The 14699-nt window shown below is 29.8% G+C and overlaps 1 protein-coding gene across 2 annotated transcripts; it reads right to left on the minus strand.

Moving 5' to 3' along the window:
• Positions 1-5943: 5943 nt before the first annotated feature.
• Positions 5944-8147, minus strand: LOC113554094 (KRAB-A domain-containing protein 2-like). Of its 2 annotated transcripts, XM_026957785.1 has the most exons (5): positions 7960-8097; positions 7212-7844; positions 6895-7140; positions 6512-6730; positions 5944-6442 (listed from the first exon to the last, which is right to left on the minus strand). In XM_026957785.1, the coding sequence occupies exons 2-5, from the start codon at positions 7780-7782 to the stop codon at positions 6162-6164; spliced, it is 1317 nt and encodes a 438-aa protein (XP_026813586.1). In that variant the 5' UTR covers positions 7783-7844; positions 7960-8097; the 3' UTR covers positions 5944-6161. The 2 variants fall into 2 exon arrangements, with proteins under 2 accessions (XP_026813586.1, XP_026813585.1); XM_026957784.1 differs by having other exon boundaries at positions 7212-8147.
• Positions 8148-14699: the final 6552 nt, after the last annotated feature.

Genomic DNA, 14699 nt, shown 5'->3' on the forward strand with positions numbered 1-14699 from the left:
AAATCAATATGTTCTTTCCTATTTCCCAGACTTAGGACTGCCAATATTAATATTGGTATACGGTTAAGAACAATGGTATTGACATTTTGATATGTATATAGTCTATGATTAAAAAATATATTAATAGAAATAATTAGTAATTTTAAGTTACTGGTCAAAGTATGTATTAATATACATTAACTCTCACACAAAGTCTAAACGAATATTATTTTTTTGCAATTCGCATACATTTTTTCTTGTACTTTTACGATATATTTGGTTTGTTTTTCAATAATTTGGTTTTTATTTTCTTAAATATAAGTATCACTATACGTGAAACGAATGCACATTGTAAATAGTTTCGCCAATTAGAAATAAACAGAATATCTCGGGACGTAATTTACGTATTTATAGGTTACACGTTTAAAAAATATTTTGACCGCGATTTATACGTAGTGACTGTGTCCTTTTTTCGGGGACGCGCAATTTACCTACTCCGCGTTTATCGGCATAAATACGTATGTATAACGATCGTAGAAGTGCATAAACCTCGCCACTGCAAGTAATCTCGTTGGCTATAATATATATATATATATATAAATATTGTGTTCTACACCGGGATCGCCGCACATGATATATTAATATGCGTTTTAATAATAACAGGCGCGCGCATAGCTACATACATCGTAAGTATACCCGCGTATCATATAATATCATATTATTATAGTGTATATAGTGTCCCTGTCACCGATCCCAAGGTTTTGAACCGAAATAGTATTACGTCAGTTCGCACCCGCAACGGATCGCCGCGACCGGCACCGACCAACAGCTCGGGGCGTTTACAATAACTGTTGCTGGTGCCGCAACGAGTTTCGCACGGCCCGCGCGGCTTCTGCGTCGCCGACGAGTTTCGAATTTCATCGGTCGTCGTATGGATTTCGGAAAAAAATTACACACACTCGCCGCGACTCGGTTGTCGGCCAAGTCGATCGCCGACTATACACAATAATAGTAATAATAATTATGTAGGCACCATAAGGTTAGGTTACCTACGCGTCATATCGTGCAGTAGGTAATGCACATATATATACATGTTATTTACGGTGCTATAATATATGTTTATATACAGTGAAAGTAATGAAATATTCAGGTCACGTCGACTACACCGGTCATCCCCCTCCCCCTCCCATATATGCCTTTTGGTCGGTCATATCGCGTGACGATTATCATTTTAATACATCATAATATCTATCTATATATGGCCATTTATTAATATTTCGGTACTGTGAATTCAATACACTTAGCATAGAAGGAATGAAATTCGTACAACATACTTATGTTATTTTGTTCTGTACCACTGTAGTTTATTAAATTAGCTAAAGTGCTTCGTACATGATATAATATTTTGCGTGTTTTAATGTTTTTTTAAATTATCATATGATCATAAGTGCATGTTTTCATAAAACATTCTGGTCTATGATCACATTTTAATAGTTAACACTTGCAAAATTTACAATCATTTTATCATTTGTTATAAAAGTCGTATTTTTGATCAAAGGTTTATTTTAAATAATAATTTTTAAGCTGTAAACAAAATCAAAGCGGAACTGGCTTTTTAAATTTTAAACTCCGTGATGTGTTTGTGTATGTAATGATTTTTATTGCATAAGTTTCACTGTTTTTTTTTTTTTTTTAATGTTTTGGTTCATTAAATTTACAGCTTTGGTTTTATTATTATTATTATTATCATCAATTTGCGTATTTAATGTCGATTATCGGAACATTATACACCGTTATACATATTTTATAATTCGAACCGCTCGCATTCGTCTATGTTAATTTATGCGCATATCATTATATTACGACGATAATTTATTATATATGTATATGGAACTTTTACTCTTGTTCGTCGCAGTCGCGGCGTAAATGGGTGCCAACGGGTCTCGTCCTGCACACGATATATATACGTATACACTGGTTTGACCGATAAACCTCGGCTACTTTCTTCGCACGGCGTATATTATAATAATTATTTTTTATTAATTCGATCGGATAATTGGCTTTCGATATAGCAGCCAAAAATGCCAGTCACACGCATTAGTGAAAGTATATTTGACATGCGTTCAAACACAATAATATGACCGTGAAAAACGCAAGTGCTCCGTTGTCGACGACGATGTGCGACGCCGGCGCCCACGAGGCTCGTGCCAGCAGATTATCGTTATTATATTATACCAGTTCTTTATATTACACTCTCGCCGTTGATTCGTAGACAGAGTGTACGGGAGTGTAATATCATTATTGCGGGTTTTCGATTATTAATTTGCGAGTCGGTCGCGATCGATTGTCCGATTTCGTATTATACTTTGTAATTTGTTTTCAATAGCAAAGTATATAGATACTGTACAGGGTTACAATTTTAGCGTGACATTCATTCATTTGATATACGAATAAAAAGCAAACCAAAAATGGCGGTGTAACACTGATTGGAAAACTTTTTTAACTTTTATAAAATCGGCGAAATAGTGTCGTTACATAATAACATTGCCGTCACTCGGCTTAATTGCTACAACCAAACAGAATTTAATCGCTTGTAACATTTGTGCCGTAGTTTATAAATTATGCATGTTGGACATTTCGTGTTCGCATAATATGTACCATAAACGACGTGATACTACTGCAGTATATATGAGTACAAGCTGCAGTACAGCTGAGTGACTGGATACATATTTGATGTATAGTGTTTGCAAATAGTTGCAATAAGTACAGTCGAACGGTAATTTAACTGCGACAGTGTGTGAACAATATCATATGACGAGCAGTGTTTATCGGGATAACAGTGCGGAGACTATCGTCAGATAATAATCATATTTATAAATTATATACAGTGCTGTGCGTAAATGAACTTTCAACGCGTATCAAACATAAATAACAAAATGTGACGTGGCGGGCTGTTAGTTATAATATAATATAGGAATAATATAAATAAATTATTATTCAGTGAAAAAATTTAAAAAATACGATACAATAGTGACGACAGTCATCTTGTACTTGTGGTGTATAGCAAAGAATAACACTCATGCTATAAATAACAAAATTATTTCCATCAAGAAACGTTTTGTTGGATATCGGCATATCGCTTGTTTTCCGGGGAAGAAAATTGTTGCTAAAATTACAAATTTTTACGCATAGTATGGTTTTAAAATTAAAATTTTAATATATCTAGGGAGTTAACAGATTTCAGACGCTACAGCATGCAGGTTAATGTTTTCCTCGTGTTTGTGGTTTTAATTTTCAGTCGACACTCTCTCATAGGTACTATTACCGTATCGCGTACATATAAGTTTACCACTGATGTGCGTATGTACCACACACCGAGTCGACGAGATCTGTCTTATGTTGCACACGGGGTTAGATCGTATAGATTACATTGTTACGTTATTTTTCACATGCACGCCCTACAGGAGCGATTATAATTGACGAATGTGTGACGAGATCTGGGCAACGAGAATAATACTGTTACATGTACACCTAGCTACTTTTACCTATCTCGAAATCGGAATTAGAATTCTTTCGCAGGCATATATGTGTACTGGTATCTAATGTCTGTCGCCTGCCACACTGTTCGATCGCATATAATACATATACATAGACAATTCAGTGGCAGTTGTCCTAAAAAAAATATGCGATTCCGAGGAGATCTCTGAGGACCCATCCGCCTACAGTAAGTGGCTATTAAAAAACATAAAAATCGTTCCCTTAGGTATACCACCGAATACGTCACAAATATTCAATCAGAATGTCATATTTATCTAAAATGAATTCGCTAATTGTTAGGTGTTATTAAAATAACCTATTCAGACCATCTCTGCTCAGTATAGTTTTTTATGTACTCAACGAATTGTGTCATGAAATTTAAATTTAATTTTTAACACATCCATTACATTGGATATCACATTCAATTGGTAAAAAGTACTTTTGACTCCTACTATACAGCAGAGTCCCTCCCAATTTTTTTAAACATATAAATAAATAATTATTAATCACCCGACCATCAGTCATCAACCACCTACCTCCAAATGTTAAATGTAATGTTGAAGTATCACACCATGATCCCGGACCATAGTATATATAGCCGCCATTGCATAACCTTTTCGGTACATTACTTTATATATTATTATCAGGTACGTTATATTGTATTATTATCAGCAGTTTTATTCTTGAGCTTATAATCGTTAAATTTACCATCACCGTTCATTTGTAAAAAAAAAAAAAACATTTACCGTTTATACTTTATATCCATTTATACACTTATACAGATACTTTATAGTAGACTATTAAACAAAAATTATAACTATAGATCCAAAATTCCATCTACTCCCTTCTACACCTTTACGTCGGGTCCGTTTAATACAATATATCATGTCCCGTTCACAATAAGCAGCAATATATAAGTGTGTGTGTGTGTGTGTGTGTACCGTATATAGCGATGGTGGAGATATCATATACGTTCGCGCATTATTGTTGCCCGTCCACTTTCGGATACGACATTCCAACTTCCGACTGCTAGCACTATAATATATATATATATTGTTAGCGGTCGATTTTGTTTTCTATAATAACGCCTTCGTCGCCGCTGTGTACCCGTCTTAAAAAGTCTGCTCAGCACCGGTCCCTTTTTCATCCATACGCAGCCATTGATTAAAATAATCATATTAATATGTTATAGAAATGCAGCACCATTTTGTTTCCGAATTATACGTAGGTTAGATATTATGTATGTATACGGTATATAACCGTCTGCAATAACTTACATTCTATAGACATGATTTTTTTAAAACTGTTACACTTATACTGCAGCTAGTGCAGTGTGTTATTTAAATTCTAGAGTTATAATAATATCGTCTTAAGTATTTGCTATTTTGTTTAGTTGAATAGTTAACTAAGATCTATATAATAAATAGTGTTCATTTTTTTATTTAGTGCACTAAAGATAATTATTAACCAATGTAAACCATCATTGTTATAGATTTTTTTAGTCTCATAAAATTGTCCGAACCCACAATAAGTTAAAAGTTGAAAACAATTTATTGTTATCTTATTTTATATAGAGTATACAAAAGTTTTTTTAATTTTATAAATAATTATTATAGGATACAAGACTTAAATATAAAATTAAGTTTATGTTATTATATGCTTTATCAAATTAAATCAAATTTGATATAATAGAATAATTACTAATTGATAATTAAATAAAATGATAATGTGATATCGGTAATTTCAACTTATAAGAACTCATACTGCATGCACATATTTGTTATAAATCTTATAATCCTCTAATACAGCAATACCACTTTGTTTATATAAGATATACGCAGTAAAATGTTAATGTAAAAGATCTATAATAAGTATCGACTAATGATAAATCCACTACCAAAATCCTCTCCCTACATTTTAGAATACATTTATATTGGTATTTATCAAGTATAGTATATCTTAACCAACTTTTAACAACACACGAAAATATGTTTATTTCATTATTAAACCTTACATTTAATGAAAAATATAAATAAAAAATTCTTTCTAGACAATATGATTATATTATTATAATTATTTATTATATTATAATCATTATAATTATAATTAATCACTATAAAAATAAAATTGTTGGAACTCAATTTCATACATTTTTTTGTATATTTTGAAAAAATGGTTCATTTCATGTATATATACTTAATAATAATTACTCACTACACTCAATACTCGCGTCAACATACACTTGTGAAAGTTAATTTGACTCGTGAGATTAGATCAAAACTGGGAAAAACATTAATGGATCGTTATCTGGTGCTGCCTGTGTTTTAAAACCTGACTAAATATATAGGTACTTACTTATTATTTAAATTATTATTATAAAAAATAAATAATTAAAATAATAATAAAAAATATATATATTATATATATATGTTACGGTGAAAGATGAATATTGGTGAATGTCGTCATTCTCCGGTGGATGACGTCTTTTACCAAAATGATTCGATTATATAGGTAAATGATGTAAAAAACCAGATTTTAAATTCAAATGTACATCTTTCACCGGTCATTGATGTCATTTACCAAAACTAGTGGTAAATGATGATAAATCTCAAATAATACACTGATTGTTTTACTATAGGTACTATTTATAATAATGATTTATTGTGACAATTTTGGTTTCCATGACATTTTGAACTGCACAACATTTCCGCTGCATTGCAAGCACATTTTTTAGTACCACAACCAGTTTTGCAGTTGCATCGATTAAATCCTTGATGACCAGCTATTCCGTGTCCTGCGGCTTCTCTTAATGTTATTTCCCTGTCTTTAATTTTTTTCATGGCTTCATCTAGCTCTAGAAATTTTTCTTTACACGGAGAAATTTGTGCTCGTGTATATTTGTGTTTCAACACCCCATATTCTGTACCTGGTTCAAACATTCGGGTATTTATTTTATTTAAATAAAATAAAAATTATCAAATTAAAGTTGGCTTACATAATTTATACATGTCATTTTCGCATGAAATAATAACAGCAAGTAAATTACGCGGAGAACCTCGTGCTCTATCGACATCTGGTATTGGGACACGAACAGTTGTACCGACATCAAGCTTTGAAAATTTTTCGTTAGTCAATCTCAACATTTTTGACGCTTGTTTTTCAAGACAGATAACCGATTTTTGTCGTTGGTCTTTAATTTTTTCAATCCTTTTATCTGTAAATAGATGACGATTGCTATTTTATTTTTTTTTTGTAATTTACAAACTATTATTTTATACATTATTTTATTAAATATTAAAATATTAAATATACCATTAAATATGCAGAAATATGCAAGCATTTTTACCAAATTACATATAATAAATATTTAATAATTACCTATGTCTTTAGTATTTCTTAAATCATTTTCAGTCTCCAAGTTTACTTCATTTTCAAGATCTCCAACACTGACTAAATCGTCTTCTACTGCATTAATATGATCTGAATGGTTGCTGTTATTAAATAGTTCTTCAATATCCTCTTCTGACTTAAGTTTTTCTATTTCATCGTAAGGTATCCCTACTGAAGCTAACCCTGTTCTCGCTGTACAACCAAACATCGCCTCGTATGGTGATCTTCCAATACCTATTAAAAAAATTAATTAATTAATAAAAATAAAAATTATTAAAAAAAATTGTTTTTAGTTAATAGCTTACCTGAGTTCAAAGCCCGATTTTTTTGAAATTGCACAAATTTTAATGCCATTTGCCAGTCTTTTGATTTATTATCAGTCATCCAAGAAGCCAAAATTTCTTCAACGTCCCTATTCGCGCGTTCAATTGATCCTTGGGTCTGGCTATGACGAGGCTTGCCATGCACAATTTTGATGTCTCCCCACATTTCATTTAAATTTGTTATAATAGAATTAACAAACTCACGACCATTATCCGAGTGGAGTATAGCGGGTGCACCAAATATTGTATAAATATCTATCAAATTTAAAGCGATTTCTTCGGCCCTTTTTGTCTTCAGAGGTTTTAAAATAACAAATTTCGTTAAATGAACTTGATAATTCATTATATAGCGATAATTATTATAGTTTTGAGATTGCATGTCAATCAAATCAATTTGCGCTCTTGAATTAAATGCGGAATGTAGAATTGGTTTTGTCACAAGCCCTCTTTTCGGATTTGATTGTTTTACTTGACAATTACTGCATAAACCTAAATATGCCATAACTGCCTCCGTTGTCACATTACAATATTTTGTTTTTAACACAGCCATCATCCTATTTCTACCACCATGCCCTACTGATAAATGTGCGGCATGAATTACTTCAAACAACTCGTCTACTGTGACGTAATATAAAACGTCAGATTCATTATCAACTATAGGTTTAATCAATTTTTCTTTTCCCCCAATTGACACAACATCATATTTACGTATAAGTCTTTTATTCGTTACCGTTTTTTTTAGTGTTCCAATTTTTAATTCTTTTATTTTTTGAATCTTGTTGTTGTATTCTTCAAAACTAAAATAAAATATATTGTCACCTCTCTTTTTACTGCTGACAATTTTGTCAATTGCTGCTTTAAATTTGTTCTCCATACTTTAATATTAAAATTAAATAAAACTATGACACTATAATTTAATCGAACTTTTAATATATTTTGTTCACTGGTGACACAAATTTTTACAAATAATATTATTAAACACACACTCGTCGCATATACAACTCGCTATAATATGCCCGTAGATACTAACTAATAAACTAAAAGATTATCTCATATTATTACTCGGGTTATCGACGTTATTGCTAGTTGGGATTTTCGTTTATCTATCTACTTCCGTCATGATATTTTCAACTAACGAAGCTTATTCAGCACCTACACGCTTATCGCTGATCGTTCACATCGACATAAAAATATTGAACATCATTCTCCAATTAAACTGGTGATTGACGACAATAACCGGAGAATGTCTGCATTTACAACGTTTACCAATTTTTAGGTAAATGATGTCATTTACCGGGGAATGACGTCTTTTACCTCGTTTACATCATTTACCGTAACATATATATATAATATATATATTATTATATATATTATATAATATTAATTATATAATTAATATTTATTATTTTATTTAATAAATAATTAAATAATTATTATTTAATTTTTTTACTTATTATTATTTACTTATTTTTTTTTATTCTACAATGATAAATAGGAATAGAAATTTTTATAATATGATGTAGCGAATGAGGAAGTTTTCAATTAAGAAGAAAATATAATAAAAATATTTAGGTATTTAAATACTTCATAATATTTTTTAATTATCGAAACCAACAATCCCAAAAAAATGGTTTAAGGTTATATATACTTATATAAATATTTAACTGGCACATACAACTTATTAAGACTTCCCAAGTTTAACATTTTGACACGCGACCGAAATGTTTGTTACTCCTGGTCTATAGGAATCGAGTATACATATGAAATAAACTCGTAAGGAGCCAAGGAGGGGATTTAATGGGAATAGATGTTGGCTTTTTGATTTGATTTTGATTTTTTTTTTAATATTTGGGATCCATGTTAACGCACCGTAGGCATGCGAATTCAAACTACCCGTTTTCTATCAATTTTACAATTTTTTCGAATCAAAATGATTTATGATTAATATTATAGTGTGTTTAATTGTTTTTGTACGTCACGCGCTCACGCCAACCGACCGACCTCTCTAGACCTTATCTGTTTAGCTCTTTTCGGTCGATGAACGAGCAACTAATATATTTTGCCTTTTTATCCGAATTAACATGTTACCGAAATAAGATATATTTTATATAAGTTACAACTCACAGCTACAGCAACAATGACATGGTGGTTAAAGGTCGCAATATATATTATGGTCACAGACACTCACGTGTCACGCGCTGTAGATTATAATAGGTACTGTATGTGCGGATATCGAATTAACGTCGAGAGAAAGTCCACAAAGTAAAAAAAAAAAATTCTCCGGGATGTGTACGCGTATAGTATCCGACTGTTGTTTGTTCATTGTCTGCCGGAAAATTCACGACAAATTATTTTAATTCGGCCGGTAATCACTAATCAACAATGTCGTGGATATACAATTTAATACACATAATATATAATATGTGTGTGTCCGTGTTTAACCGGTATAACTTTACAATAGAAAACCCGCATACGATGTGAAACGTATTTAAAACAAACGGGCGTAATATTATTATAATCGTCGGCGTAAATTAAGTATCCATGTAAAAACTAATTAATTAGCTACGGATATATATATATATATAATATATACCTATACATGCACCTACCTGCCTACATACATAATATTATACTACACTCAACGGCCATCCTCGCGATGGGATGAGAATAATAAAATTATCTAAATGCGCTACACATTTCATATTGTATTATATTATTATATCCGTCGGCCATATCATTATTTTCTGACCCAAAAACGTGGAATAAAGAAGAAATCTAAATTCATTGTAGGACTGAGCTTTGAGTGTGTTCACAAACATTTCTAACGTAACACAATATTGTGTATGTGTGTGTGTGTGTGTGTGTGTGGCATTATTATTATAAGCGTGTTCAATGTGTATCTTGTGTAGGTAAATGTTATTATAAATAAGTATATGACACGTTAGACTAATGGCACCTAGTCAGTAGGTCAAATGATGATGATATTATTATTATATCGTCAGACGAGATTTAAAATTATTTGAGCCGCTCATACGGTAAGTCGGGAACGGGCACATACGTATATAATAAGACTATATAGTGTGTAATGGCGATGTGCGCGTGAAAAATTTAATTATAATAAAGACTCATATTGTTACTCGTGGTAGGTATACGAACATATTATTATAGTGTATAATATTCACCGAAAATCAAAATCATTGTCGGTAAAAATATTTTTTCGATATTCTAAACGTGCGGCTGTGTGCTTATAGTGGCAATCTATGTATAATAATATGTATGTACTATGTATATAAGTGGACAGAGATAATTTATTTCATATGTAAAAACTGGAAATGACAACTACGACGACCATAACTAGTCATAGCGGTTGAACAGTCCAATTGTATTTATATTAAGCACTATTTTTTTTTTGTGAAGAATATAATATTATGTACAGATGAGGTCCAAACTGATTTCACAATTGACTGCGTTATCGTCATATTGCGAACAGAAATCACTGCAACCTCGAGACCATCATCGTTGACGAGCCTGGTTCGGTGACTTCTTTATTGTTACGTTAATATCTTAAGACTTTTTAAGTGCCAATATTACGGACATAAAGATTTTAAAATATTACGTGTTGTGCTTGGTGGCGCATTAAACACCAGAATACGATTCTGTCATTCGATTTTCGTATTTATCTTAATAAGATATATACACAATGGAATTTTCTATACGTATGTCACTACAAATAGTTTATAAATAATATATATATAAACATAAATGAATCCGATTTTCTATAGTTTATTAAATTGTTTTGGTATAATTCTTTTTCAACAACTTCGGCAAAACCAATTTTTTTAACAGAAAAACAATTATTCAAAATACGCAATGAAGCCACAAATCCAAATTAAGCTTTAGAAATAAACCAAAATCTAACCTTAAGTCACTCACCACAATTCTTTAATAGTCTGAAATTACTCAAGCTAAAAATTAATATATTAACCAAGGTAGTAAAGTCGATCATATTTTACAAATTATCTTAATTCCCACATAACTTATATAAATATCACTTATAGATCTCTCTTGTAAATTAAGTTATATTAAAAATTGACATGTAATTCAAATCTAGAAATATAAAACAAAATTATTATTATTTAAAAATATTCATATTTATAAATTGTATTAATAAATCCTAAGGAATATTTCGGTGTTTTAATTTTTTTTTTCCAAGATAATGAATAAACGATACGAGATCGGATGGCAGTTTGTGGTTGACAGTTCCCACCCATTCCTTGCTTTTTGAACGGAAAAATAAGGTATTTAAACTTTCATAAAATTTGCTGATTATTAAAAACAAATTGTAAATATCTGTATTGAAAATCTATTTTATGTGTATAATGACGTTGATTGTGAACAAATAAAAAATGAGTGGTTTAGAATTGTTGAATAATATGACCTATTTTTTATTCTTTTGAACTTTTAGTTTCACGCCCGTATTCTCTTTCCTATACGCACCATCAAAATTATAGTTATTAGTAGGTAATTAGTAATTACTGCCTGATTATTAGAAACGTATATTGCTTTCATTTTTCATGTCATTTTTATTAAGTATCTATATCTTATGGGCCAGGTAAAAATCATATTTTGATTTTATACAACTTTATAATCAATTGTATATCTAATCAGTAATCACTATTCATTAATCAGTACATTCAATTATACAATATAAAATAACTTTAACTCAAATTCTCATACATGTATTATTTACGTCGTATTAGGTACAATTCAATTAGTTATTAAATGAATTAGACGGTATCTACTAACGGTAACAAACTAAACTCAACTTGACCAGTTTTTCACTCAGAAATATAGGGTCTGCAAGGAAGAATTTGAATAAGAGAGGCTATGAAATTACATTTATGTTTTCTATAGTTCCAATAGTAAGTTTAACTGGATTAAGTGTACTTAAAAGTTCTTTATGGTATTTACCAATTACGAGTTATCCATAAAAATAAAACTAATTCTACAAATTATTCAAATATTAAGTACCTATACTTCTCAGACATACACATACTTTATAAGTAAAAACAATATTGACAGCTATAACATTTTTTAGTGTTAATTAAATTCGAGATAATCAGGTTGTACTCTATGCCAACAAATATACTTACATCGCACTAATGATGGTCGTCGTAAATCGTAATTATATCGTATGCGATCGTCTATGATGAATAACAGAATCGTTGATCAGTAAAGTGACTAACGAGTGTCGAGTGGAGCTGAAAGTCATTACACTATTAGGCCCACCGAATTCTTCATTATAATTGTTTCTTTGTACATAATATTTTAATATGCCCATTCTGACCTATATTTATCACTACTTCTAGTATATACAATAATACTATATATAAAATGGCGTATATGTATCTTTTATACGGAACGAGTGGCAAAAAATGTAGTTTAAGACTTTTTTTACATATATACTACTACTTATTATATAGGTATTCATCTATTCATGTATTCAACAATTTTAAGCTCTTTATAAGTATTTTATTACTTTTTTTTCATTTAATTTTATTTGATTTTACAGTTAATCATATTTCTAGTACTGTTATAGAAATGTAGATCAAAAAAAAATTAATAAAATAAAATAACGTATTGTATGATATAAAAAACTAAAATGTCACCTTTGTGCATGTGGAAGACTTAAGTATGCAGTTTGTTTAACTGTGTCGTAAATGCTCATAATTGCTAATTCCTTATGCAGTCAGTTGCCGCAACTGTATATTATATGTTCATTTGGACCTATTCACAGATAAAATCTATTAAATTAATTCTAACTTGAAAATCTGCAGAAGCCATTAACAACATTTATCAATTTACATTATTATCTAAAAATCTTTTGAAAAACAAAACATTTCTAGTTTTTAGAGCCTCTTAGACTATCTCTTCTCTTTAATTAATATACATAATTCAAAATTCAGAAATTTCAATGTATTCAAATTAAATTATAGTTGTTTGGGGGGGGGGGTGAAATTGGAAAAAGTGGACTGACCGATCTCAACTAGACATAATAACGAATTCAAATCAGTTTTCAGAAATATTTTCGCATTTATTAGATCGATCGGTAAGATGGTCAAAAGATGGGTATGTTTTTATTAAAATAACTGTCCGTCACCGATCCCTTTAATGTATATATTTATATTATAAAAATGAATCGTGAACTTGTAGCTGATAAACAGCTGATTATAGTAATTTTCATTTTCATTTTTGTGAGTAGCTCATAGGCCTTATACCACTATTGCTAGTCAAGATATTCTTTATAGAACTTGAATACTAGTATAATACTATCGAGTAGTCATATCATAATATAAATATACAACAAATCATTTACTTTCTAACTTAGCATTACTTTTTAATTTATATAAACTATTTATAAATGGATCTATGTTATACTTATTTGTTAATTTAAACGTGAGATTTATTGGAAAGTTTGACATCAAGTTGGTAGAAGTAAAACGTGTGTAAAACACATTAGTATTTTTTTAATAACAGTTGTTTATCTTAAAATTAACCATTGATAATAGTTTAAAACTATTTATAAAGTTATAAGAGAGCTTAAACAAAAATATTAAACCTAATTTATTACGACGTAATTATTTCTAACGAGTCCAAATTTAAACAATCAAGTAAATAAACATACGATGTGTGGAGATCTATAAATATTATAATTAAAAGATACAAATCATAAAAATCAATTTTGTATGGTTTTGTATATCGTAATTTAAATTAAGTTGACGAGGAGAAGAAAAAGAAGAATTATAATTGAGATGTGACTGAACGAGAGAGCAATAAAGGAATTATAAAGTATACATATTATTGAAATTATTACAATAACGTTTAATAAAGCAAATTGTCTTGCAACTTTATTCACAATTGTAGAAATGTGTATATAAATAATATGTAAATAATTGTAGCATACGCCGAATAGTAACAACGTGGTGACATTCGGGAGGATATTTTGAACTACTGTGAAAAATATATAATATATAATAAACAATATAGTCATAGTATAATTTATATAGTTTAAATGTTATATTGTAATTTTAAAGAAATTATATTGAATTATAAGCGTTATAATCAATTATATCTGTTATAATTTTTAATTTAATTAAACTGGCTTATGCTAATACGATTAATGACCTCTTTATATTTATTAAAGTTATGAGTAATAGCAGTTAATATACTAAATGTTAAGTATTATTTATCACTTGTCAGTGATCATTATTTAAAGTATCAATTCACTATGTTGTTATTCGTTTAGAGTATATTGACAATAGGACTTATATATGTTATGTAAACTTTTTCTATCATAAATTATTTAACTTAAATTTTTCACCGTGTATTCCATAATAAGGAACGTAATTTATTTGCATATTATTAATAAAATATTTTGAAGGTAATAAAACACATATATTTTACATTTTA

The sequence above is a fragment of the Rhopalosiphum maidis genome, chromosome 2, assembly GCF_003676215.2.
Source record: "Rhopalosiphum maidis isolate BTI-1 chromosome 2, ASM367621v3, whole genome shotgun sequence".
NCBI classification, from domain to species: domain Eukaryota; kingdom Metazoa; phylum Arthropoda; class Insecta; order Hemiptera; family Aphididae; genus Rhopalosiphum; species Rhopalosiphum maidis.

Coding starts and splice junctions, on each gene's coding strand:
- LOC113554094 (XM_026957784.1), bottom strand. CDS start 8,103: ATGGAGAACAAATTTAAAGCAGCAATTGACAAAATTGTCAGCAGTAAA. Junction 6,731..6,894: donor AAGAAATACTAAAGACATAG/GTAATTATTAAA, acceptor ATCTATTTACAG/ATAAAAGGATTGAAAAAATT. Junction 6,443..6,511: donor AAATGACATGTATAAATTAT/GTAAGCCAACTT, acceptor TGTTTGAACCAG/GTACAGAATATGGGGTGTTG.